At 42.0% G+C, this 26,342-nt stretch overlaps 1 protein-coding gene across 4 annotated transcripts; it reads right to left on the bottom strand.

The window, feature by feature from the left end:
- Nucleotides 1–375: 375 nt before the first annotated feature.
- scaf11 (SR-related CTD-associated factor 11) lies at nt 376–24,229 on the bottom strand. 4 transcript variants are annotated; one of them, XM_036517727.1, is made up of 15 exons: nt 24,027–24,229; nt 14,959–15,021; nt 13,657–13,814; nt 13,426–13,503; nt 13,150–13,235; nt 12,811–12,881; nt 8,004–8,059; nt 7,629–7,720; nt 7,409–7,531; nt 6,905–6,987; nt 3,092–5,296; nt 2,613–2,872; nt 2,254–2,460; nt 1,755–1,874; nt 376–1,079 (listed from the first exon to the last, which is right to left on the bottom strand). In XM_036517727.1, the coding sequence occupies exons 2-15, from the start codon at nt 14,978–14,980 to the stop codon at nt 960–962; spliced, it is 3,681 nt and encodes a 1,226-aa protein (XP_036373620.1). In that variant the 5' UTR covers nt 14,981–15,021; nt 24,027–24,229; the 3' UTR covers nt 376–959. The 4 variants fall into 4 exon arrangements, with proteins under 4 accessions (XP_036373620.1, XP_036373622.1, XP_036373623.1 ...); XM_036517729.1 differs by having other exon boundaries at nt 13,657–13,808; XM_036517730.1 differs by having other exon boundaries at nt 13,657–13,766.
- Between the last annotated feature and the right edge of the window lie 2,113 nt (nt 24,230–26,342).

Genomic DNA, 26,342 nt, shown 5'->3' with positions numbered 1-26,342 from the left:
TGAGATAGGGAGCTGCTTGTTAAATCTTCAGCATGTGTAGGCTGCTTGGCCCAACACCCAAGCAGTGTTCTATACTCCCAACAGAGCCTCCACACTGTAGACATCTGGCCTCTGTAAAGTGGGAAGATGGATTTTCCTGAGTAACTCAAAACTGCATCTTATTGTAGGCATTATTTTAAAAAAACTGAAGATTTTTTCTGGAGAAGCTGCAACAGTGAGCATGCTGCAGCCCACACTGGCTGTAGGTTTGTGATATGATTTACAGGACGAGGCATATCACTCATTTTTCAGTTTAAATCAGACCATCTTAATGAAACACACACAGCAGCATATGCTTTATTACATTTCTTTCCAGAGAAAAGGTACAGTGTACAAAGCTGCATCTAACAGGTCACAAGCGTAGCTTCCCCCGATTGGCTAACGGTCTGTGATGTAACCGAGGATTTAAACCCGTGTTACTTGCCACACTGTCCTAACAGACAGGTCTGATGGACAAAGAATCTGAGGATGAGACATTTATCTAGGTTTTTCACGAGAATCATTACAATAAAAAAGGAAAGCAAAATTAAACTAAGTATTTAATGGATCACAATGGAGACAAACTGTACACTCCTCCTGTGTGGGTTCTTTACAGGCCAAAATGACAGCGTGCTCAATTACAGCTCCTAATCTGTACATATTTTCATTCAGCAAGGCCATGATTAGGCGACATTTCATTGCTCAAACATGTTCCGCACAAAGCAAGACTTCTGTTTGGATCTGTGGGTCCCACTGCATCTATTCAAAATAACTGCTTTATGCTACAATTTCCAAATGGCTTGAATCAAAATATGAAATCTATAGAAAAATTCATTCATTTATTAATATAAGGTCTGATATTTAAAAGATGAACGCTGATCTACCATCTCTGTATGGAGATAATGATCAGCTTGTAGAAACTTCACTAAGCAAAGCATCATTCAGCATTTGCTAAGAACGTCAGATTTATTCTTGCGCACATGTTTGTATTTTTCAACATACGCCTTCACCAAATTAGCCACTTTCCCAGAATTCACTTCTCCACTCTTGCTGTGGCAAACCTGAAATGCAAAGTGGTAGTCATTGGAACACGTTCTTCCCCTCCTCAAATCCCTGTTTTGAAACAATGATTTCTCCACAGCTTTTTCAAAAAATAGGTTTTTCAAAAATCCACCATGCTTTTGGTGGATGTTTTACACTGAAGTACTTCTGAAAAACAGCATTCTGCTTCTAAGCGCATCTTAGACTTCAGTTAGCTTTAGCAGGGCTCACTTGCACAGTATACAGCATGCAAGAGCACCTGAAAGGGAAAAACTGATTCAACTCACATTCAGTACACCAATGGGTCATATTAGGCAGAAGTCTGCATTGTTTACAAGAACATGTTATACTCTGGGACAGGGCACAGAGAGCCACAGCAATTGAGAAATTACTTGTCACATTTACAGGGAGGCACTATGAATAAGCATAACACAAGTTTAGCTAGGATGAATGGCGTGTTCTTGTCAATGAACTTATGTTCAGCCTATATTCATGTTCTATATCAACTAAAAACACAGTGGAAGACTGCATTTCTAGGCATTCAATAATGTAACCCCTGTTCTCTATCGACTTAGCTCCCAACAATTTGTATTATGGCACAATGTCCAGGAACGCACTGTGCTGGTAAAGTGGTGACTGGCTATCACTTCTTGGTTTCCAGATGATATACATGGAGCTCAGGAATCAGTACTTGCCTTTTCCACTGCTTTGCGCACAATCTCTTTGTACTCGTCCTTGGTGATCTCCTTATTTTGGTAAAAGGGTTTAATGGCTGTCTTTACTTCCTGGATAGCTTTCTCCTGGATCTGTAGCTTCTGAAATCAAGACCCAGAAATTCAGTTGACGATACAGACCAGTGATTCATCCCCCCCCCCCCACCCCACACACACACACTCAGTGGTACAGGTCAGCGATTCAACCACCTCACTGTGGTACAGACCAGCGACTCACCCCCACTCACTGTGGTCCAGGCCAGTGATTTACCCCTACTCACTGTGGTAAAACCCAGATGCTCCAATGCACAGAGAATGAAGACTAGAGCAGAGTGTGAATATGGAAAACCACAAATGTGGAATCTGTCAATAGCTATGGTCTCTTGTACTTGTATTCATCACTTTTAACCCAAACTCACCCAATAAGAATGCAATCACTGGTGATGGTATAATGCCATGGTGTATAATGGAGACTACTTGCCTTCTCCTTCTTGGAGCTGTCAGCACACGCCTCCACTTTGGTGAAGTCTTTGCTGACAGAGAGTCTGTCTGCAGCCCCATGCTGCGTGGTGGAGGAGGGGAGTGGGGCAGAAGGGTGACCTGCACTTCCTGGGACTTTGGTATAACTTGCCAGAGAGGGAGCAGTGAATCGGTTGCCTCCTTGGCCAGGAATGCTGGTCATTGCCTGCTGTGGGGGCAGACCAAACACTATAACTATAAACACTATACTACAACATGACCTAGTCCAGAGCAACAGTGAACTCACCAAATTGATCTGGGCACTGACGTATACCAGACTGATCTGGGAACTTACAGTGACTAAGCTGTTTTGCATCTTACCCGTGCAGGTCGGCCGTCGACCTGTTGGAGGGGTGGCGGAGGGGGTGGGGGTGGGGGCAGGCCCTGGAAAAGTGGCATGGCAGGGTGTACTGGCGCTGGAACCTGAGGGGGCACACCAAAGTGGGGTGGCTGCAGGCTCATGGGAGGGGCGTGTGCCCCCATGGGGAAGTGCAGAACAGCCATTGGCTGCTGTGGGATGCTGGGAACCAGCTGGGAGCCCTCACTGCGGGGTGTGGCTTGCGGTTCACCACGGGGTACATCTAAAGACCCATGCAACACAAAAGCACAGGACAGTCAACTCTGAATCCATTGCATCACAGAACAATTCTGGGTATCAAAGATTCTACAATGAAATATAAAGGTGGACCAGCTGAAAGCGTAAACTGTAAATATATCCATAATATTTCTCTCAATTACAAAGACTAATGCTGAGAAACACTGCTCTTAATCATGCAACATTTTTCAACACACATCTGTACCTTGTGCTGGCATCTCTTCGTCCTGCCTGTTCCACCCACACCCTGGGCCGGCTGAGTTCCGCCCCCTCCTGGAGTAGTAGCTCTGTACATCTGCGGGCAGTGTTCTGCGTACCGCGCGGCTAGAGGCTGAAGACCAGCCTGAGCGATCCACAGGTACCTCAGACAGGAGGAGGGCAGAGGCAGAGCTCGCAGACTGGCCCTCGTTGAACTTGCTGTGAGACTCGTTCCCTGAGCTGTTTGCTATCCCTGAGAGAGAATTCCTTGTTTGCCATCGGTTTTGCTGTGGCTCGTCCCTGGGGCCTCCGCGTCCCCAGCCAATGTCACGCCGACTTTCTGAATTCCAGCCCCCATGGCTTTCCTCCCATCGAGAAGTGCTCGCAATCCCCGTGCTACAGCCCACACCCTCCAAATCACATTTCTCTTTCATCCCATCGATGTTCTGCCCTCTACTTCTCTCCGCTGCTGGGCCTCTCTTGTCAGAATCATCCACATCCTTGCTGAAGGCACCACTTAGCCTGTCCTGGTCATCACTTTTGGACTGGTCATTTCCCCAGTTGTTCCTCCATGCGTCATTGGCACGTCTGTCCCTCCTGTGAGGAGACTGTCTGCCAGGCTCTGCTCGCTCTGGTGGAGAGCCTCTGCAAAACATTCTGTTCCTGGACCGAGACCTGCTTCTAGAGCGCCTTCTGCTTCTCCGGTCTCTGCTGCGGTTCCTCCGGGAACCCTCCCTCCTCAGCCTGTCCCTGCTGCGGTCATTGTCACGTTCTCTGCTGCAGGTCCTGGACCTGTGCCTGGAGGTCGGGGTGGCATTGCGGTCCTGGGACGGCGATCGATGCTGCTCCCTTTTTGAATCTCTCTTGGGGGACCACGTTGTGGAAGGGGAGTGGAATCGAGACTTGCGTGGCCTGGCTTCTGTCTTGTCCTGCAGGGGGACAGTTACCACAGCAGGATCTACAGGCGCTGTCTGCGGGGTCATGCAGGCAGCCCTGGTGCTCCCACCCTCCTGTTCAGGTCCCAGCTCTTGGAATTCGCTGCTGGGCGAGTCACATTCCATGGAGACTAAGTCTGTGTTGTCCTCAGAGGGAAACTCCTCATGGTTCATTTCAGGTGTCCACTTCAATATGGTCACATTTGAATCTGCATTTTGAAATTTGTCAGAAACACTTCCACTGGACTCTGTCCTGTCACCATTTGAGAAGGCAGAGGTGTTGGGCTTAGAGTCTTGGCTGGGCTTCTCCATCTCTGCCTGAGCCTGGGATTCAGCCCCCTCAGCAGTAGCCTCCATAAGATCCACATCTATCACTATTAGCTGGTCACAGCTTGAGGACATAATGTTTTCTGAGGGCCTCTCTGGCTCCACTAACTTTTGGTGACCAGAGGAGAGCATGTCGTCTTCTTCAACAGAAAAGGCCCCTTTTTCCAGCTCCACAGCTGCAGCATGCTCCCTGTTAGGGGATACTTTTGGGCACTCCCGGAGTTCTTCATCAGATGATGGCATCTTCAGATGGCCCTGTCCTGGTGAAAATGTAGGAACTTTGTTTTGAGTAACTGCCATCTCCTCTGAGTCACAGCCCCTGCTGGTGTCACTCTCACTTTTTGCCCAGTCTTCTACCCCTTCGCATTCCTGTTGTGAAATGTCACTGGAGGTTGCCTGTGGCAAGTTGTGATCAGTAATTATGTTGCAGCTGACTTCCTGTTGGGTGTCGTGTTCAGGGGGTGCGATGTGGCTGGCTTCCTGATTTGTGTGCTGTTTAGAGGTACCACTTTGTGAATTTGCATTTTGGTGCCCTGAGATGTGAAACTCAGAGTCTTCATCAGTTTCCTCCTTCTCTTCCTCCCCTTCCTCTTCCTCTACCAGCTCCTCAGCTCCAAACTTCTCCAGGCTGCTGTAGGGTTCCTGAGAGGCCTTTTGTCGTCTCCTCTTTGCAGGGGACTGCTGCTTTGTCACCTGCTTTGCATTCATCCCCCTTGCTACTTTCAGATCTGGTTGTGGAGTCTGTCTTGTGGGGGAGTCGGTAACAGAGTCGTCTGAGGATGAATGGTGTGACGGTGGTGAGGGCTGATCCTCAGCCTTGCTATGCCAGGAAGACCGCTTCGCTGCTGAATCCTCAGTTTGATTCTTTGACCCTTTGGAGATTGATGGTCTCACTGTCTTCTTCTCCCCTCCTCTTGCACAGGTAACAATGCAGTCCTCTACCTCAAACACTGCACACACAACCAAGAGTAACGATTACCATAAAAGGAGTAGCAGGGAGCAGGCTTTGATCTCAAAGCCCTAATCTCATACAGCATTCAATTTGAGGTTAACACCTTAATCAAGTAACAGTACTCTTCTGAATCTGAAATGTGATCAATATTTTTCAAGAATCTGAAACATTCAGCTTTTTGGATACTTTCCAAACTTTATTCCTCCATATTTGTGTTACAGTAGTAGCTGTAGCTACAAATTAGGGCTTTGCTCCAGAATCCTACACACCATCATACTGGATGCAACGTTTCCCTCCAGCAACGTATTCTATAGACCACTGTTTCCCAACCACTAGTGGGTCGCGGATCATTCCATAGGGGGTTGCAAGACTTTTTCTGGTGTGTTTTAACCGAACGCGACATGAAATTTACGAGTGATCCGAATGCATGAAAAGTCAACGGCAGGAGGTGAATGGGCGGAGTTCGCGGCGAAATTGCGAGCAACGTGAAATGGCCGAAATGAGGGTTCGCTTCAGTTAAAAACATGTTCAACGCAAGTGAAAATTTTGCCTGGCGAAAGCCAATCACCTTCAAGTAGGGCTAAAAGCCACGCCCATTTTCCAGAAATCTCAAATCAAACTTGCTAGCAGCGTGGTTCAGTCAAAAATGCTTGCTGTGATGTGGCACGAAAGTTGCTTGTTCATTTTTCAGGCAAGCGATCAAACCTGCGCGAGGAAAGCAAAGCTTAGTACAAATTGCCCATTGGCCCAGGAGTATAGAACTGGGGATTGCCGGCGCAGCCCGTAAGTGCATTTCATAAAAGGCTCATTGCGATATTTGGGAGACAGTAATGTTGAATCGTATTTTCGAATGTAGTATGTCGCCCTTTCCCCAATTCCACCGTGCCTGGATATCATTTCAGAGCAGCAGTCTCAAGTATCACATTAACGTGAGTAAAAAAAGAAAATCAGTTTGCCTCACAGTCTGCCTAATGACTGAAAATGTTTGTATGTTTTCGTGAAATTAATTATAATAAGCATATACTGTACTGTAGCCTAGGTCTAAAGAGGCATTTCAGTTATTTATTTCTTTATTTCTCCCCTTAGTGGGTCGTGGATGACTGGCATACAAAAAAAGTGGGTCGTAGTAGGCAAAAGGTTGAGAAACCCTGCTATAGACAACTGTCAGAATAACTCAAGGTTCCATAAGTTTTAGTCAGCCATTAAACTCAGCCACAGCACAGGTTCTACAACAGGATTTCAAGAGAAATTTAATAACAAAATCAAAAATTCTTCTGCCTAATGCATACCATCTAAGGGCAAAGATATTGCTCCTGTGATCCATGGTAGCGTCTCAAAATGATCATGATTCAATACATTGCAATTACTCCTCCTCCTCAATTGAGTCCAGGCTTAAGTCTCCTCTAGGCCACAATAAGGTCCAAGGGTGCTGTCCTTTACATTCTGTGATGGGGTTTAGGTCCTTGCCCTCTATGATAGGGTTGAGTCTCCTCCAGGCCACGGTTGCGTCCAGGCCCCTGCACTGTACGATGGGACCCAGGCCCCTGCACTCTATAATGAGGACTAGTCTCCCCCTTATTTCTTAGTGCTAGTGTGGTGAACTCACCAAAGCATCCTGCATGTAATCCTGCTGCAGAGGTACACTGTGGTGATAGGGACCTCAGGGACTCAGAGAGACTACCAGGGTGGCTGTGAGTGGGGGGAAAAAAAAAACATTAATTTTAGATTTTCAGAAGAAAAAGAACACACACAGTGACACTGGTTTACTTAACAGAGATGATGGTGGTCATTCAATTCAACCATGAGAGGTAGCCCATTCCCCTAACCAACGAAGCATTTGGAGACGAGTTTTAGCTAATGTCATTGACATGGTCCTAGTCTATTCAGACCACTACAAAGTTGTTTACTGCAATCTATCAATGATGATAACAAACACATCAACACAAAAATTCAGAGTTAAATGGGATTATACAATATAACTGTATCAGAAATAAGCTTTGTTACTAAGCGTCACTTGTGATGTAAATATGAAGTAAATACAAAGGAGACTTATTTAATTACTTGTAACTTTGACTACTGATGTATAAAATCAGGCGATGTAGGAACTCACAGAGAGAGGCCACTGGCAGGCATGGGCGCTGCTGGACACAGCCAAGGCTGCTCCTCAAGCTCCAGTCTGTGCTGTTTCTGCAGGACAAAGGGCTCCCTGATGTCCACACGCAAAAGCTCTGCACTGTGGCAGCGACAGAGATGAACATCACCTCAAAAACTAAGACCACAGCAGAATATTTCCCCTCTAACAGAACCCACATTCTTGAGAGATTACTCACTAGCACCGAGTCAGAGTAGCACTTGTTTCTCCTGCTGAGTCTAAGCAGAAGGTGTAGGGGGCCAGAATTTGAGGGCCACACACATCCATCCCCTGTGACAAAAATATAGAGAGCAGGGTCATTAACACACACACTTGCGCATACACACACACACGTGCACACGCGCACACACACAGGGAAGGGTAGACAAGAGGGGTGAGAGCTGTGGGAGGGGTAGAGAGGAGGGGTAAGAGCTGTGTGCAGTGGAGGGAAAAATGTTTGCAGATTCTCTCAGTCTATGTAACATCAATTTGGCCTTTGCTTAAACTCAGCTTCATTTACACAGTGCCACTGGAAATGCCTGAACCATTTTCAAATATAACAAAAAGCACAAACCATTTTCTTCCTCAAATCCAAAGATTCCTGGTTGCATTTAGAGGCACGAGATTTACCTGAGGCAAAGAAAACAAAGTTTTTGGAAAAAATGTTCAGACATAATTAACATTAAAACCATTTATGCAAACATTACAACATTATAAAACATTTATCCAAACCCATCGGCCTCTGCATTACGAATCACTCAACACCAGAAGCTAAATATCAGAAATTAAATACCACAATAGATGTTTTGGAGCTCTAGAAGTCTAAACCATATGCAGAATTGGGACACTTGCCTAACTGTCTAGGCCCCAAAACACTTAAACAATCTTCTTCAGTAAAGCTGAATTAAGGTAACACTTGACAGAAATGACCAGTAATGTGCTGAATAAACACTTCTAGTTTGATCTTTACAACCATAAACACCATTCCAGCAAGCCATTTATTTCACAAAAGACCTACAGCAGACTCCTGGTGAGCGATGGTAAACCCCCAGAAGTGGCCAATCATAGCACACTAAGGATGTGTTCTGCTAGAAGCAAAGTGTAGTGGTGCTGGTGACAGTGTGGGCTGTGTGTGGAGTATGCTAACCCTTACTCAAGCATGCGGTCTGCCACATTATCTGCAGGTACACATCTAATAACTGGTATCATTACAGCCTTAGTCTAATCACCTCTGTCCTTTTTCTGAGAATGTAAGCAAGGAACAGGCAGCACATAAAAGAGAGATTCTGGTGGCATTAGGGAACCACTCCAGCAGTGGAGCCTTGCATTTATTTCTACATGGTTGTTTATTTCTAAGGCCCTGTTCACATCTGGCATTAACATGCATCTTGGGTGATCCGATCACAAGTGGACAGCTCTAAGTATGTCTGTTCACACCTGGCATTAAAATGCGTCTTCACATGCCTCTCCAGTGACCACTTGTGATCGGATCTCACTTCCCCGCTTTATATGCAAATAAACACGTACATCATTTCAGTTTGCAAATGTAAGTCTACACATCAATTAAAGGTCTGCTTGAACTAATCTTATGACTGTCATTATGAAATAATGTGTGTTGTATCTGTAAATGAAAACGCAGTTGACTAGAAAGCTATTCCGTTCATCACAGAATTTAACAAAAGATCAGCTGCAGCTGAGTTAAGGGTATTTAATTTCAGTTTATCGTTGGAAAAAGTAGAAACGCTAGATTAGAACATTTTGAACTTCACAGTATTTGTCTGGCACCTTGCCACTACCTTTGAATTAATAGGCTAAGCAAGATTTTGTGTTTCCAAAGTTTTTTACATTATTCACTGCAATAAAAATGTTTCATGATGTAGTTTAATATCAAAGAGCGTTTGCTGGTTTGCTAGTATTGTGAATACATTTATGAATTACTTTTCTAAAACCGAAGCACGCTTGTTATGGAAGAAGGGACATTCTACAATGCTTAATGTGAAAAGGCTTAATGTGGCTTAATGTTCCAAAACAGCGATCAATGATCACAAAATTTCTCTCGGACATCTCTTGTCATAAAAATCAAAATCAAAACCCTATGAGTATGGACGTTATTTTACATTAAGTGTTTTCCTCTCCACTGACGCCCATTATAAGGAAAAGGCCTAACATAACGACCATATTCCTTGGATTTCGGTTTTGATTTGTTGATATGTGAACGTGTTTATGACAAAATATGTGTCAGAGAAATTTGGTCTTCTTTGATCAATGTTTAGGTAGGCCTACATTAAGCCACGTTAAGCTTTTTCCTTATAATGGGTGACAATGGAGAGGAAAACACTTAAAGTGAGATAGCGACCATACACAGATACTCCTTGGATTTCGGTTTTGATTTTTTGACAGGAGGAAGTGTTTCTGACAAGTGATGTCCGAGAGAAATTTGGTGTTCACTGGGTTGTTTTTGGAACATTAAGCCATGTTAAGCATTTTAGAATGTCCCCTTGATATTCACGATATCATAAATCTTGACTCCCATAATAGTCTACTAACATTTATTTGTAGATCTACAACACTTCACATATTATTCATAATACCATTTTTCCATGTAATATATTGCATTACACCTTTGGGGCTTGGAAGCATTTGAGGTAGGCTAGCTTGCAAACTCTAGTTGTTGTTGTTGCCTGTTGTCACAATTTTAAACCCTTTTGCACTTATTTTTAGCATGCGTGTTAGGCTACGTTACACAGGTCATTATGTTTTCGTAAGCGTTATTAAGCTTCTCATCGTTTTCAGTTAGCATTTACTATATTTTTAACGTTAAATCTTTTCCAATCTTGTGTTCTAATCACACCGGAGGTGCTTTCAAATTAGCAAACAAAGGCAAACGTTCGTGAACATTTTCAAACAGTTTTCTGTTTGCTTTCAGTTCACTGCAAATGTTTGCGAACACACACAGTCTGTTCTCAGCGAACAGACATAGAGGCTGGACTAAGGGAGATGTGTGCCCAGATGGGAGTTATCCCAGAAAATATACGTAACTTTTTTTTTATTTTTATATTTTATTTATTTTTTTTTAATCTTCTTACAATAATTCAAGTGGTTAACTTGTCTAATTGTCAGTTACATCGATACTTTTTTTTTCCTGAAAGCCTATTTTTTGTATGCTATCATTATCAATCCTTAGCATTAGCTAAGCGATTGCTGTCTGTGGTCGTTAGTTTAGGCTAACTCACATCCATCACATAGGCTACAGCTAAAGCGTTAGGCATTTAAAATTTTAATTGATACCTTGATTGTTATTAGTAGCATAGAGGATGTCGTCGAAGTATGCTGATCTAGCATAAAAAGCGAACAATTTGAAAAGTTCACACAAAACCGTTCAAATTTAAAAGTTCAAAGAAAACCCGTTCGCCTGGACCGTTTGCCTCAGTTTGCCGAATCTGAACGCACCTTGGTTTTAGCATATGCGCTAAACAGCTAATCACACCCGTGTGAACTGTGTTGGCGAAGGAATGAGTACGTACTTTCGCTTATACAGAGGATGGCAGTTGAGTAGGTGGTCCTTCAATGTGGCCCAGGACACATTCGCGTTCACATTGCTAAAAGAATGTGCAGGGCCGGATTATGGTCCTGTGAGGCCCCTGGGCACATGTCTTTTGGAAGCCCCCCCCCTTTTTTCCTTCGTGCCTTCCTCCTCGCAAATCATCTACTAGATCATCAAAATCTAGCTATCTGACAAGGTCTGACTCCATTAACATAAGTGACAATGAGCGGAGACGTGTTTGGCACATGCTACTCTGCAGCTCATTTTTTATTCTGCCTAAAATGCACCTACTTCAGGCATATGTTTTACCACTGCCACGTTTCTATCCAGCCTTTGGATTTTCAGTTCTCTTTTTGCTGACCCGCTAAGTTGCTTGGATATTTTGCTTTTGATGGCCAAATGCAATAGAACAAATTGAATTTATGGATTTAAATCTTTGGAGTTAAAACCTATGGATATTGAACGCAATATTTTTCTCCTCATTAGTCTCCATATTCCTCAAACGATTCTGTATCATACAGGATGCTTGCAACACTGACACAAGGCTGTGGTATCTGGCATGAGTGTTTTTTTTAATGTTAGGTAGCTATATACAGTGCAATTGTGGGTAAAAGCTATGTAGATAATTTGATTCTCTAAGCCTAAACACGATTAATGGCGATGACAAAGTATCTGGATTGAAACAACAAAAACACGGTTACTTTTTAAATGGCAATGTATTACTAAATGATATGATGTAACCAACTGGCTAATAAATAGGCTATCCACAATCAACGTAGCCAGCCAATTTATTTATAGCAACCTAGGGAGACCAGACTTAAACACATCCGTATTACAAAAGGAAACTACAACAAACATCTGCAATCTGCTATAAAAACATAACATAACATACGCACTTTTCCAGTTCGAACTTGGACAAGTCATTATAGATATAGTGTAGTGATCAGTGCCTGATAATTCTGCGGAGTGGAAACTGAAATTGCGGAAATGCAAAAATACAAAGCTAAAAATAGCCTAAATGTAAAAATAATAATTAAAAAAAAAAAAACATTTGGCTGGTGGTCTGGTACTGACAGCTCGGTTCGTGCCTAGTAGCGTAACAAATAAAATCAACGATTTTCGTGCCCCCTCGGGAGGGCCCTTCCTTACGTTGTAATATAATGAAAACAACCATACAGGTAAACAGCGATATGACTGTCTTTTATACCCAACATACTGACGGTTTCAAACAATCTTCTGCATTAAAAGCCTGATATAGTCGATGTTTTTAATTTTTATTGATTTATTTTTTATAAATATATATACGTTAAATTCAGATGCGTTGGTGCCCCCTAGTGGTTGGTGCCCCAGGGTGCTCACCCAGTACCATATATGGTCGATCCAGGCCTGAGAATATGGCCATATGCGGCCCAGACCACCTCTGAATGTGGTCTGAGCGATAGGATCTCAATGCGTCCTCAATGCTTCTTGGGTGTGTTCACACCCGTACTTAGCACTGTCCACCTGTGATCGGATCACCCAAGAGGCATGTTAATGCCAGATGTGAACAGGGCCTAAAACAGTAGTTTGGATAAAACAGCCACTGGGTAAAAGTGCTCTTGGCCAGCATTCACACCGTAGTGTTACTGCAGTTCCCAATATCTAAAGATGAGCGCATATTTTTATAAGTGAAACAACCTTACAGAGACCTCTGCAGCAAAGAAATCTGTCTCTCACAGTGACCAGAGACCACAGTTTGGAACCAGTGTGTCAGTACACCAGGTGACTATCTGACTGATTGCCGAGGACAAAAACTCAAGTTTATAACAACAAAATTACAGGATGAAAGGAAACGCACATTTTCTCACAAAATCCTCTTTCACTTTGGCATGTGAATTCCCTTCCAGTGTCTTTTCAACTGCCCTCCTCCTGAAATAAAAGCCACATTTAAAAAGGGAATTGTAAATCAGTGATTTTTTTGTAAGAGGTTGTCTCAAAGTCTATGACAAGCTTAGAAACCAAACCATTACAAAACTGGTCACAATATCACATTGCATCATATGTGCAGGTAACTGTAGTGTGTGTGCTGTAGGTACAGAGCAGGTACCTGTAGTGTGTGTGCTGTAGGTACAGAGCAGGCACCTGTAGTGTGTGTGCTGTAGGTACAGAGCAGGCACTGTAGTGCATGTTCACTCACCTTGATATGCAGCCCTTAGTTTCTTTTCTCTTGTTGTGGCAGCATATCTGAAGTCCCACTAGGCTAGCTAATTGCTTCACAGGAATCTGAGTAAGAGATTGCAAATCTCTTCAGTTTATCAACATATATAACACACACACACACACATACTTACAATGTACCAAGTAGAGAACTAATACAAATAACAGCTCTGTGAAGAGGACCTCAGACTGGAGCTCTGAGCTCAAGGCTGCCTGTATTGAATGACTATAGTTGACAAATAAGTGGCTGTCTGACCTTCACTGCTCCCAGAATGGTGTCCAGTTTGTAAACAACATTGAACCTCTTTCGGTCCACTGGGCAGGAGGGGACTGTCTGCAACAAAAGACACTTCCATTGTAGACAGCTTCATCCACAACAGAGGCTACATCTCAGGCACTATTATGAATAGTACAAACAGAAATACCCAGACCCATGTCAAGATATGGAACACTTACCTGGGCCCATGTCACGATATGGAAAACTAACCTGGGCCCATTTTAGGATACAGCGGAGACAGAACACATGGCTGCAGCTCTCTGGGACGGCTGGGTCACGAGCCTCCGGGGGGGTCAAGCAGATGGGGCATCGGACAGGTTCTGGAGCAGGGGTACCTTGAGCATCACCATCGCCACTCTCACCTGTCCCTGGCACCACACCGAATAGGGCTCAGCCTTTACGACTATATAAACCAGGGATTGCTCGCTTGCCTGTGGCAGGTAACACATGCATTGATCTAGTGAAATCAGCCAGTCAGTTGCCTGATTGGGCAAGTGACAATTCAGAGGAAATTTAGCATTTCAGTTCACTAAATCTCCCTTTCTGTGTGCCTGCTGTAAGTCAAGAATATCATCTGTTGTGTAACATTACATATTTTTTGTTGAAAAAGGAATGAGGGGGGTCATGTTGATTCCTGTGAGCAATCATCTCTAAGCTCTTTACCAAGAACTGCTCCTGCTGGCACAGGTAGATTAGGCAAAATGGACAACCTCGTATGCGAGTGCTTTCTCTGCCCTACCCGTCTTTCACTGCTGCTTACTGGGTCACCCCCTTGTCGACCCCAGCCAGAAAATTCTCCAGTGTTTCTCAAACACCGGCTCGTGAATTAGAGGGTCACAGCAGAAAAAACCTCCCTCTGCCAATCCTTACACAACATAGCAAAAAGTGAAACCGTTAATGAAACAAAACAGCTATGACACACCGCATCGCAGGAGTCATTTTTACGTTGGGGTTGGCTAACCTACAGAATGTTGCATGCGTAACGTGCCATCTATTTAGCTTCATAGCTAGCTCTTTATTTGAGCTAACTTAGTTAATATAACAAGCTACCTAGTTAATTATTATTTTGGAAGGCAGCTGAAAATATAGTGAGGCAGCTAGCTATGCTTATAATACTATTTATCTATGCCGTATCTGGGCAAATATAAATTTAGTTCAGGCAAGTAGTTCTGGCCCATTTGCCCAACAACTTTAATGCTGAACCCTGACATAGGGATTGTATTAGTGTGGTTTATAAATTTTTTTTACTGATTACATCGTTGTCTTGTCTATTTTGTATTAACAAACCAGGCCGTAACAGACTTGATATTTGTTCCAGAATTTAGTTATCACCGCCAAATAGTTGGTGACTCTCAGGGGAAAGCAATATTCCCTATATGAATGAAGCCCTCTCTGAGGCAAGCTGTATCCACAACATAACTGGTGCACAAACTTAGGATACGTATGCTCCCTACACCATGAAGGCTATGACGCTGAAACCCTTTTATGCCACCCTAATTGTCACTCACTCACCATTCTCTGTCTCATTGGTCATCTTTGGCACACCACTTCTGTCAGCTCACTGGTTGTCCCCTGCTGTGAAAAACAACAAATGATGGATGTGAAACAAAAACAAGGCAGAGCACACAGCTGTGATTTCAACTAGCCATTTAAAATGTGTGCACAGGCAGTGCCTGAAACTTCTTTGGACTAAGAAATCTGAAAATCTGACGGCACAATTCAGAGCCCTAAACACAGTAACACTGTCGCAGACAAATTAAGAAAGCAAAATGACAAGAACAGGTGTTATACGGCACCTTACATCACAACTGGCTGACAAGGGGCCAAAATGTGTTTCATGCTTCAGACAATCCATGAAAATGACACTGAACACTTATTATTCGCTGAAATGTTATACCACCCTCTGCTACTGGCCCAAACACTGGACGGTGGTTAAGGTGCATAACTAATAGGTTCCTGGTTCAATTCCCCGCTCAGGCACTGCTGATGTAACCTTGTGCAAGGTACATAACCCACAATTGCCTCAGTAAATATCCAGCTGTATAAATGGATAACACAGTAAACAACTGTAACTGGATAAGAGTGTAATGTAATGATGTAACACTCCAGTGTTTCTCACACTTTACTTGGGTGGGCCACCCAGGTATACTAACGGCCACCAAAATATATTTGGCGACCCATTTCAGCATGTTTTATTTTTATTTTTTTATCCGTACGACAACAACACCATCCGCGATTGATTATTTTCTACCTCTCCGCGCTGACCTTTCTGAGTATAACCAATGATTTTACAGTATGACATACTGGAACATGGGCGGTGCGACACCGGCGCGAAATATAAACATTGAATTTAAAGACACAATCAAAGTCAAAATGGAGGAGAAACTGGAGAAGCTTATATTGTGTGTGTCAGGCTTTTCAGAGTTGTATGACACTACTTCGAAGTGGTACCACGACCTCGCTTAAAAAAAAAAAAAGCGATGCATGGCGCAAAGTTAGCATCGAAATGGGGCTACCAGGTTTGTAGATTCGGCTGTAATAATTTATAGTTATTAGCTACATACCCGGCATACTCAGAAGCTTGCTTACGTCCCTGGTTATTAGCGAGCTAGCTTAGTTGTTCTGTCAAAGTGCCAAATCCAAACATGAGTTTATATTATTAACGTTACAGAGCTACAAAAAACTCGATAGCTAGCTAGTGTATTAGTATCCCTGTAAGCACACATACATCTCTGAGACATCTATGCAATGTATGCCGATAGATCTGGAAGAGATATTTAAAAAGAGTGTTTGCTCATTGGGAAGACGTCTCTGAGTCATCAAATTTGAATGTCTACGGTATAACATCAAATTTTTGTGCCAGCCCTTTCCACCAGCTACCACCACAAGTATATTGCAGACCTGTGGGGAAACACTGCACTCCCAAGCAAAACTGCTCCTTGGAAATGCGTAAACAAAATAAATGAAAATCCCATTAGCAAACACAAGGTACACACCATCCAAATCAAATTACCAATATACACCAAATCTAACAGTAATTGTTAGATTCTAACTGCAGACAGACCACTGCTGGCTCACACAGAAGAGACACATACACATATACATACACACAGTACATTAATACACATATTTATGCCAGCTACACCAGTTCCAGCACTGCGTTTGCACTTCACTTCTACCCTGATCAGGTAAGCATGTTCATTTTCCTGAACAAGTTCATTAGGCTTCCCAATCTGATTATTTAACTGTACAATTATTTGGCCTTTTTGTGGAAAGACTGTTTGGATTTTTGTGGAAATTCTTCACAGTCCATGGACTTGGCAGTAAAAAGCTACTCTGCCTTTTCCACTAGTGCAGTGTTTCCCGATCCTCCTCATGCAGGACAGTGGGCCTCCAGATCTTCTATCTATCCTTGCTCTACCTACCTGACTGAACTAATCAGTGGCACTTTTGATTAACTGAACACACCTGATTTAATCAAGCCGCAAAGATACACAGAAGATATGCAGGAGAGTTGCCCTCCAGGAGTAGGATTGGGAAACACTGCACTAGTGTGTCATGGTATAAACAGGAACATATCTGAAGGCAAGAACATGGACCCCTCCTTTTCAGACAGCGTATGCATTGAGGTGCAGGCACTGGTGTGTTTTTTCAGGAAATGTGTGAATGCATTGTTTGGCTTTTGTGTAGCTATAATACTTCATTGTATTAGTTAGACAAAATGTGTAATGACTATAAAAAAGCACAAAAGGCAGTGCATGAAATTATGCCATTTAGCCGTACCTAGAGTACAACCTTAGCCAACTCAGTCCAGACTTAAGATCCTGCTGAAATAGTACCAACTGAAATGATTTTAGTTTACTGTAATGTTAAAACAGTGCAACAGGTTTTTGCTTGTAGCTCAAAGTGGCCAGCAGACTGGTGTATTTTTTAAGACTAGCTACAACATGCACTGGCTCATAGTGAGGAGGTTAGGTTTTCACACAAAAGGTTTCTCATACAAACAGGCCCTCAGCCCAGCAGAGCAGCACAGGGTGTAAGAGCAAGATGAAGCTTTTACAGTTTTATCCCATCATGTTATCATGAAGTTTATTGGTGTTATTTTCTCAATCCGGGTCTTGCCTCTCCCAAGTCTGCAAGCTAGCAAACTACCACAAGTCCTGGAATTGCACACCAAAGAATGAAAATGCATATCTGAATTGTGATGATACAATGTTGGATTGGTTCAATTTCAGTGGTGATTGACAGAATTCTGTCATTGGCAAATTACTGTATTTTCCCATTTTAGGGTTTCTTCAGCCAAATATTATAACACTGTGAACATTTCAGTGGCAGATTCTATTTTATTATTATTAGTGACCCATTCACGCACCTGGGTTGCAGAAAGGTCTTTTAGCTTTATACTTTTTTGTCAGGTAACTCGTAAGTTAACTACAGAAGACAACAAATATATGAACAAGTTTGGGTATTATGAATTAACGATCCATGAAATTCTTCCTTTACAACTGCCATTTATCTTCCTCAATGAAAAATGGTTTTCATAACTGCAAGTGCTCCACAGTGGTATGCCTTTCTCTTCACCAAATCTAGAATGATTAAGTTATTACATTATTAGTTATCAATTTTGACTTAAACTAGGGATGCAAGATATTGGATATTTACTGATATTTGATATGCTGATGTTTTCAAACTCATTTTGGCCGATTGCCGATGTGTGTGTGTGTGTGTGTGTGTGTGTGTATATATACCGCGTAATTTAAAAATGGTCTGTTATCCGTTTCAGATACTTTGAAATACTTCCATACAGCTTACATGTTGAAGCTTGTTGCTGACACTCATAATAAACATTTGGCGTCATGGCGTGCACATAGTTAACGCATCACGTTATCGGCCAGGCACATTGGCAGAAATTTTTCATATCTGCCAATGTCAATAAGTAACTTCTTAAGTTTTTATCGTCCGATACTGATGTCATTCCGATATCATCATGCATCCCTAACTCAAACTCATACATAATTCACATTAATCTTTCTTTATGTGGCAGTTACTCTAGTAAGCCAGTGGTTGTCCTAACAAGCTAGCAATCTAAAATTCTTCAAGCAATTAACCAACTGTTATAAGCACTTTAAAATTAATTCATTGGAAGAAAAACAACAGGGTGGATCAAGCTATGATCTGAATCTGTGAGGCACACATCCGTACGGCACTGTTAGTAACATTGTACATTATTAGCTAAAATAATCTAGCTAGCTACCTAGCTAACCAACAAGACAAAGTTACCCGTAAAGCTGACAGCTAAAACACAGCAGCATTCGCTGCTACCACTAGCTAGTTAGCTAGCTAGCTAGCCAGGCAGACATTGACTGGATCCTTCTTCTCATACTTCTCAAGAAGCCTACAATGCTCTCTTTGTTTGATGTCCTTGTCATGTCACTCAGCATTAGGTTTATGATTCTTACAAGGCTTGATGCCTGGAAAGTGTCTTCACATTTTAAATCAACAGCAGAACCAGCTATCAAAATATGCGATGTGACAGACATGGTGAAGGGTAGCCAACTACCTCTTAGACTAAAACTAGCGAGTTAGTTGTTGAATCAAGCTAAATTTTCTGTGGCAGAAGAATTTGCATCATACTGACACACACAGCTGATGGGACAACGGAAGACTGTTCAGAGATGACCAACACAAGATTTAATATGGGAAAAAACATAGGAAGTGGCTGAAAGGGGCATGTATTTGGGCATCCTGCTTTTTACAAGGGTTTTTGACTAACATAGGCCATGATTTCTTTATTTACACAGAAAAGACAATCACTAGTGTGGCTAGTAACCTTGCAACTTTACCCGGCTGACCTGCAGTGGTGGGTTAGCAGGTGTTAATTTCAGACCCTGCCTCTGTATACGCTTCAACTTGTTATTATGTTATTTGAAGAAAGGGAGTCTGTTTCCATAATTACACTTATGATACTCTGCTTAACTGATGAATATGGGGACAGCTTTCCAGAGCTTGTATCATTACATTTACTGCTAGTACAGTGTAGAATGATTTTAATGTTTTGCTACTTGTTTTTAAAAGTATACTGGGGACACCACTTGATTACATTAGAGATCCTTATCCAGTACCAGCCGAAAAGCTCAGTCAGCTGAGGCTGGCCTACTAAGTCTTCCAAAACTGAGGTAAAAAAAAAAAATAGTACAACTAAATTTTATTTATTTAGTTGTATCTGTTTGTATATAACTGGTCTACCAGTTTTAATGTTTTTCTTATGCTGTCTTCTCTGTCTGCAGATATTCCTCATAGGGGTGCAACGGATCACAAAACTCACGGTTCGGCTCGAAAATATTCAATACTCAATTGTTAAATTAAAGTCCAATATGCGTGCTTATTCTGCTGTTCTTCGACTGTGTCCGAAATTGCTCCCTATTCACTATATAGTGATTATATATACATTTTACACTTGAACGTTGGACTTAACTACCGGCTAGCTAGCTAACGTTGTTGAAAGTAATCTGAACAGATGAACCTGGATGCTCGTTCTTTCGTTAAGTTAGCTAGTGATAGCTGGATAGGTAGCAGTATTATGTAGCTAGCAGGTTAATGTCAGTTGCAACTAGCTAGTCACTTAGCTAGCTAGCTAGCTAGCTGGCACAGTTAGACACAAAGCTGTTCGTACAAATGTTTAAATAAACCTGCAAACATAAAACTATATCCAGAAAATTATTAATTTATTGTAGGACTGTGAATAGTGAATGAGTGAACGAGTGAGCAATTTCGGATGCAGTCTTCATCTTTGCAACACTTCTGCTAAGTAAGGTTGCTGGTTATTAAAATGGCGCTTGTATATTTTCTCTTTTCACTTTTCATCCACACTATTAATAAGCTGCGTTTTAACCGAACGTAAATCGCTTTCCTCGCGCAGGTATGATCGTTTGCCTGAAAAATGAACAAGCGCATTTCGCGTCGTGTCAGAGCAAGCATTTTTGATTGCCAATGCTGCTAGCAAGTTGCTGAAGAGCGGGGGCAGGGGTTGTGGCTTCTAGCCCTACTTGAAGGTGACTGTCTTTCGCCAGGCAAAATTTTCGCTCGAGTTAAACTTTACAATTAATCTGCGGTTCACATGCGTGCCGAACCGTGTGGGGGGATCCGTATGGATCAACAATGATCCGTTACACCACTAATTCCTCATGATGACCAACACTTTGAGATGCAACTGTCTGTATGATAAAGTGCTACATAAGACTACATAGACTAATTTTTTGACTGCACCAGACACTCATATCACATACAAGTACATACAAGATGTTTTTTTGCAATTCCAATAAAACTGTACAACTATCATGTAAAAAAAGACATTTCACAGTCTGTAACAGTCACAAATAGTAACTGCCAATCTCTACTGTAGTTGACACAGTTTATATGCTGACAAGTATTTGATTCTGCAACCACAAGTAAACAGTGAACTCCACTACCCTCCACTTATGGATGTGTCAGTCTGGGAAAACAGCTAAAACACAAACATAAATGTGTATATTGTTAACTGGGACAAAGCAATTCCCTCCAAAAGAAATCAGGTAAATGCAGGTGAGGTGCCCAAGTGTAGAGTGAAGTGAAAATTCGCAAACATTTTAGTCAAATGACTGTCGTCAGTGCTATTTTCTTTCATACATAATTACACGCTAGCTGATGACTCTACTGGTCTAACACCTCAGAGGGGCGAATACTACCACACGAGCATCCTATGATGGAGCATGCTATCAGTATGCTAAAAGACCAATGGCTGTGTTTGACACAGCAAATGTCATGCTTTTGTAGAAAGTGGAGAAGGTGTGAAAGACAACACTGGCCTGCAGTGTCCTCCACAATATGGCCGTGCAACACGTCATTTGTCCTTCATCAGACGAATGGCAATGAGAGAGGACCCTACGCCTAAATCGCTCCAAATTCTATACAATTCAGACTCGTATAGAATTAACCGAGTGCCTTTGAGTCAGGGTATGAATTACATATAACCATGGCCATTTTCACCCTTACATATGTTAAGTTTACTCCTATATACTTTGTGTGTGTCGCGTACAAACTTGGTCATTTTGACAAATGATTTACCAATGTCCCTGACACTCCACTAACACTATTTTTTTCTTGCATCCACTTCTGTCAGGATTGTGGATCTCTGAATTAGGGAAAATATTGGCTATACCTGCAATTTGAAAGTCAGAATGTCCAATGTAACTGGGATCATCAGGGAGTGTACGCACAAGCATTTAAGAACAGGTGGGATTCATCATAAGAGTAAGGGTAATGACAAAATTGGGTTTTTACCCACATTTTATGAACACAGCATGAATTTTTCATACAGACTTTTCTCGAGAGCAAAAACACCAATTTCTACACACATTTTAATGACAGTATGTGCTGTAGAGTAGGACAAGTGAAATTAAATAACTAGGGAAGTCTTAAAATTACAATGGAAATCTATCCATTTTAATGAAGACCTCCCCTTCAACCTGACTGGCTGCACAAAACAGGACAACCCAACATATCTTCTGATTCCTATTGGGTGAAGAGCTTCATATGAACATGTGTCATTTTGACACACAGAAAAGCAGGTGAAACCAGTATTACGTGGTTCTACACTGCTGACTTGATCTGATATGACTGACTTGATATGATCTTCAATATCATATATTACATTACATACACAATATGGACAAAAGTATTCGGATGCCTGACCATTACATTGTAATGACATTGTATTCAAATACATATACTTTAATATGGAGTTGGTCCCCCCTTTCCTTTCCCCCCTTGTGGAAAGCTTTCCACAAGATTTTGAAGTGTTTCTGTGGGAATTTATGCCCATTCAGCCAAAAGAGCATTTATGAGGTCAGGCACTGATGTTGGACGAGAAGGCCTGGCTCGCAATCTCCGTTCCAGTTCATCCCAAAGGTGCTGGATGGGTTTGAGGTCAGGGCTCTGTGCGGGCCAGTCAAGTTCTTCCACACCAAACTCATCAACCGTCTTTATAGTCCTTGCTTTGTGCACTGGGGCACAGTCATGTTGGAATAGAAAAGGGCCTTCCCAAAACTGTTGCCACAAAGTTGGAAGCATAGCATTGTCCAAAATATCTTGGTATGCTGAAGCATTAAGAGTGCCCTTCACTGGAGATAAGGGGCCTAGCCCAAACCCTGAAAAACAGGTGTGGCCAAATACTTTTCTCCATATAGTGTATATTACAAGCTTTACAGCCTTTTAGGAGATGGAGAGTGAGCAATGGGCTAATCCCTCTCTGTCATTCTCTGTATCAAGTTCTCTGCAGTGGGTAGAGAAGGCACAGGGGCTGCTTCATCTCATATCTGCTGTAATCGCAATCAAACCTTTGTTATTACAATACATCAGACCATTAGTAAACATTGAATGCCATTTAAATGTTAAATTGTATTCAAGTTTTCAATGTTGTTCAGGCATTCATGTTTGTAGAGCATTCAACAATTTGTGGTAGTAAGCCTATCAAGATTTAGAGCTACAGCTCATGTCTTTTTCAGAATACTCTTTTGAGTCTATTATGGCGGAAGAGTCATGGACAATATTAACGTTATAATTCGGAACCTCGCTGTCGCTAGCTAACGTTAGCTACATTAAAACTTCTGTACATCCGTTTCTGAATTTTAAGTGGGGGTTCCACAACATAAAGAATGCCTTTCCTCGAAAGGGCCCAGATTTAGCCGTTTTGCACCTTCACTGCGCCCAGCGTACCTGTTTACTGTCACGTCAGCGAGGCTGTTTAACCAATGTTTGCTCTGTGTGTGTGTGTGAGTGAGTGAGTGAGTGAGTGAGTGAGTGAGTGAGTGAGTGAGTGAGTGAGTGAGTGAGTGAGTGAGTGAGTGAGAAAGAGTAGCTCGGCACCTATCTAGCGTTGGGTTGCAGGCATGTTCGTTAGCTAAACAGCTAGCCAGTGGCTAAAAGCTGAATATCTTTGCTGCATGCATTAGGGCCGTTGACGATCTGAGCACGACACCGCCAGCCGTAAACGATCAGTTAAATCAAGCTACCTCACGTCAATGCGAGCAACTTTGCCCCGAGCCGCATGTAGCTAAACTAGCTAATGTTAGCTTGCTAGTACAGTGACCTTTCAACTCCAAGAAGGCCCAACTTTGGTTTAAAATACGGGGCAAACTCTAACGCCAGTTACCGTCAAATGTAGAAGACCTAGGTACCTAACTAGCAGAGTAGTTAACCCACAAAGGTATCCCCATTCTCAGAATTTTTAACATCAGATTGTTATTAAAAAGTTGGACGACAAAAAGTTGTACGTTTACGAAAATACCAGTTAGCCAGCCAACTGTAGCTAGCGCATTAGCAGGACAGCTAGTCTAACCAGCTACAATTAGACAATCGAGTAGCATCTGAAACACACTTTTATCATATGTTAGCTCTGTAGGTAGGCATCTATAGCTACCTAGCTGTATCTTTACTCGGATTGTATAATTAGTTTAGTACCTCGCTGGCTATCTGACGTTTGCTAACTTATTGCTGATTTACGACTGACTAGCCATTAAGCGAAAACTGTATTTCCAACTTACCCTTTTTTTAAACGGTAGTTAGCTAGTAAGCTAAGCTATTGGAGCAGTCTCTGTTTCTGCGAGCCAACATGGAGTCTGGCTGTTCCGTCAGTATATTTCCGGGAATCTCCTTCTCGACTGCGGGGAGAGACACAGAATCAACCCGGCTATACGGTATACAAAACTCGTCTGTTTTAAAGTGCCTGGGCCACATGTCGTTGTAAAACTCGAAGTGTTTCAAGTGGTCCACAGGGTGTCGCTGCAACGATTCAATGCATTAGGAAGTTGCTGAAATATGACGCCATTACGTTAATACGCAAGAGGGCTTGCAGAAACGCGGGTAAATGCCTACGTCAATGGTCCCGATCCAAGTGAACAAGTGAAGGTAACAAGTCCACACTTCAGTGTTACACTATAGAGGATGGAGGGGAAGGGTGTTATTTGGGCACGCTAGTGTTGTTATTAGGGAAACACTAATTGTTCCATACTGACCCGTAAAGACCAGGGCTGGGGTCAAGTCCACAAAATTTTAATTCAACCCCATATACGTTATATTAATTCAATTCCAATTTCAAACTAGTTTTTTTATTTAGTTCCTCAGAATTAAAGTCAATTAAAATAAATTCCCAATTCAATATTTTCCCCACAATAATTCCTTCAGTTCAATTCTCTCTGTAGACCATTTCAATTTCTCAATTTAAATTCTCCTGTCTCAAGCCCATAGGCAGATCCCACAAACACATTACCTTTTACAAAAACGATATGCAAATGGAAATTTGCATTTTAATCTTATATCAAGTCTTCATTAAAATTTTTAAATGTTACAATAATGTATACTTTTATAATTATTGTATTGTATCTCAAATTTCCTTCGGGATTAATAAAGTATTTCTTATTCTTATTCTTAATGTAGTTTTACCATTTTTAGATCTTATTTTTTAGAGAAAAGACTATTAGTGTAACGGATATAGTCTGCGTTGTGTTTTTCCTTTTTAATGGATGTTACTTGGGTCAACAAGCGAACGAGTTTCGACTCGAGGTTGTTGCTGCTCGGCTTAACTCTTATGGCTAGCGTCGTTACCAGTTGAGCTAAAGGCAATTAACCCATAGGAAACAACGCTATCTAATCAAGTCTCAGTGAGTGATGTAACTGCTGAAGCTGCTGTGCTACCTGCTACCCGCTACCCTGCTGGCTTTATGCAGGGCTCACAGAGTCTATTCATTTCAGCTCTGGTACACTCACCCCCCCCCCCCCCCCTACTTTTACTCACAGCAGCAACCTCTGGCGGCCTGAGCTCTACCCGATATCTGGGTCATGGCACCAGTTATGTAGCAGACTGAAATGAGTTTTAAATATTTGAGTTCTAAATAAAGTCCAATTCCAGAAACTGAACTTTTTTTTTTACAACTGTAAATCAATTACAGTTCAGACAATCTTAATTCAAATTCAGTTCCAGTTCCAGTGTTTTAAGATTCTTGAATTTACAATTCATGGTACGTTCTCCACTTCATCACTGAGTTCATGCATTATCCCATGAATATCAATTTAAATTGGAATAGACCCCACTGCTGACAAAGACCATATTCTCGTCAGATGGTAAAGAGAATGAATGATAGTTAAATGAGAACGAATGATAGTTACACTTAAAATGAGCTTGGGCTAAAAAAATTAAAATTTGCCCAAAGTACAGTTGAAAATATTTTCACATAAATGGCAGCAAATAACCAAGGAACAGATAGAGAACAGACCAGTACAATGAACTGAAGCACCCACCAGCTCACATATTCACACAACTTCCCTAGAAACAACAGTACTTCTCTCTGAAACCAATATTCTGCACCACCCAGACCAGCATGAATGCCCTGAAACACAAGCAAATACAAAACCCCAACCTGATAAACACACGCCCCTTATGCACAATAAAGTCAGGTGCAACCCTCAGAGACACCTCCTTACACACAGCCTTGTCCTGAACAAAGTCTTCGGCTACCACTCAGCCACTGTTACCACAAGTACCAGTTGATACACTATACAATAAGTAGTATGTTAGTCAGGTAACTCAGCCAGCACACATTGTTACCTTGCCAGTGAAGCACTATGAAACTAAGCCAGCTAATAATTTAATCATGTTGCAAAGGCTGTTTCATGCTGCAAAGAGAACAGACTTTGATCTGATTGACATTAACTCTTTCATTAAGATATTTGACAATTTAATTCTTTTTGTGTTGGTGCGAGATATCAAATGAAACCACTTATATATGTATAATGCACGTATTACAGGGTGACTGTCGCCAAGATGCTTTACAGGAAAATGGTTAAAAACAAAACAAATAAAC

Source organism: Megalops cyprinoides, chromosome 23 (assembly GCF_013368585.1).
Source record: "Megalops cyprinoides isolate fMegCyp1 chromosome 23, fMegCyp1.pri, whole genome shotgun sequence".
Lineage (NCBI taxonomy): Eukaryota > Metazoa > Chordata > Actinopteri > Elopiformes > Megalopidae > Megalops > Megalops cyprinoides.
The sequence above is the reverse complement of the archived record's forward strand: the minus strand, read 5'-3'. Positions and strand labels throughout refer to the sequence as shown.

What these genes read in the sequence shown, in the direction of transcription:
- scaf11 (XM_036517727.1), bottom strand. Translation starts at nt 14,980, where the DNA reads ATGACCAATGAGACAGAGAATG. An exon ending in GACCAATGAGACAGAGAATG is followed by an intron (nt 13,815 to 14,958) that starts GTGAGTGAGTGA and finishes GTGTGGTGCCAG; the next exon opens with GGACAGGTGAGAGTGGCGAT. An exon ending in TCGACGGCCGACCTGCACGG is followed by an intron (nt 2,461 to 2,612) that starts GTAAGATGCAAA and finishes CTGCCCCCACAG; the next exon opens with CAGGCAATGACCAGCATTCC.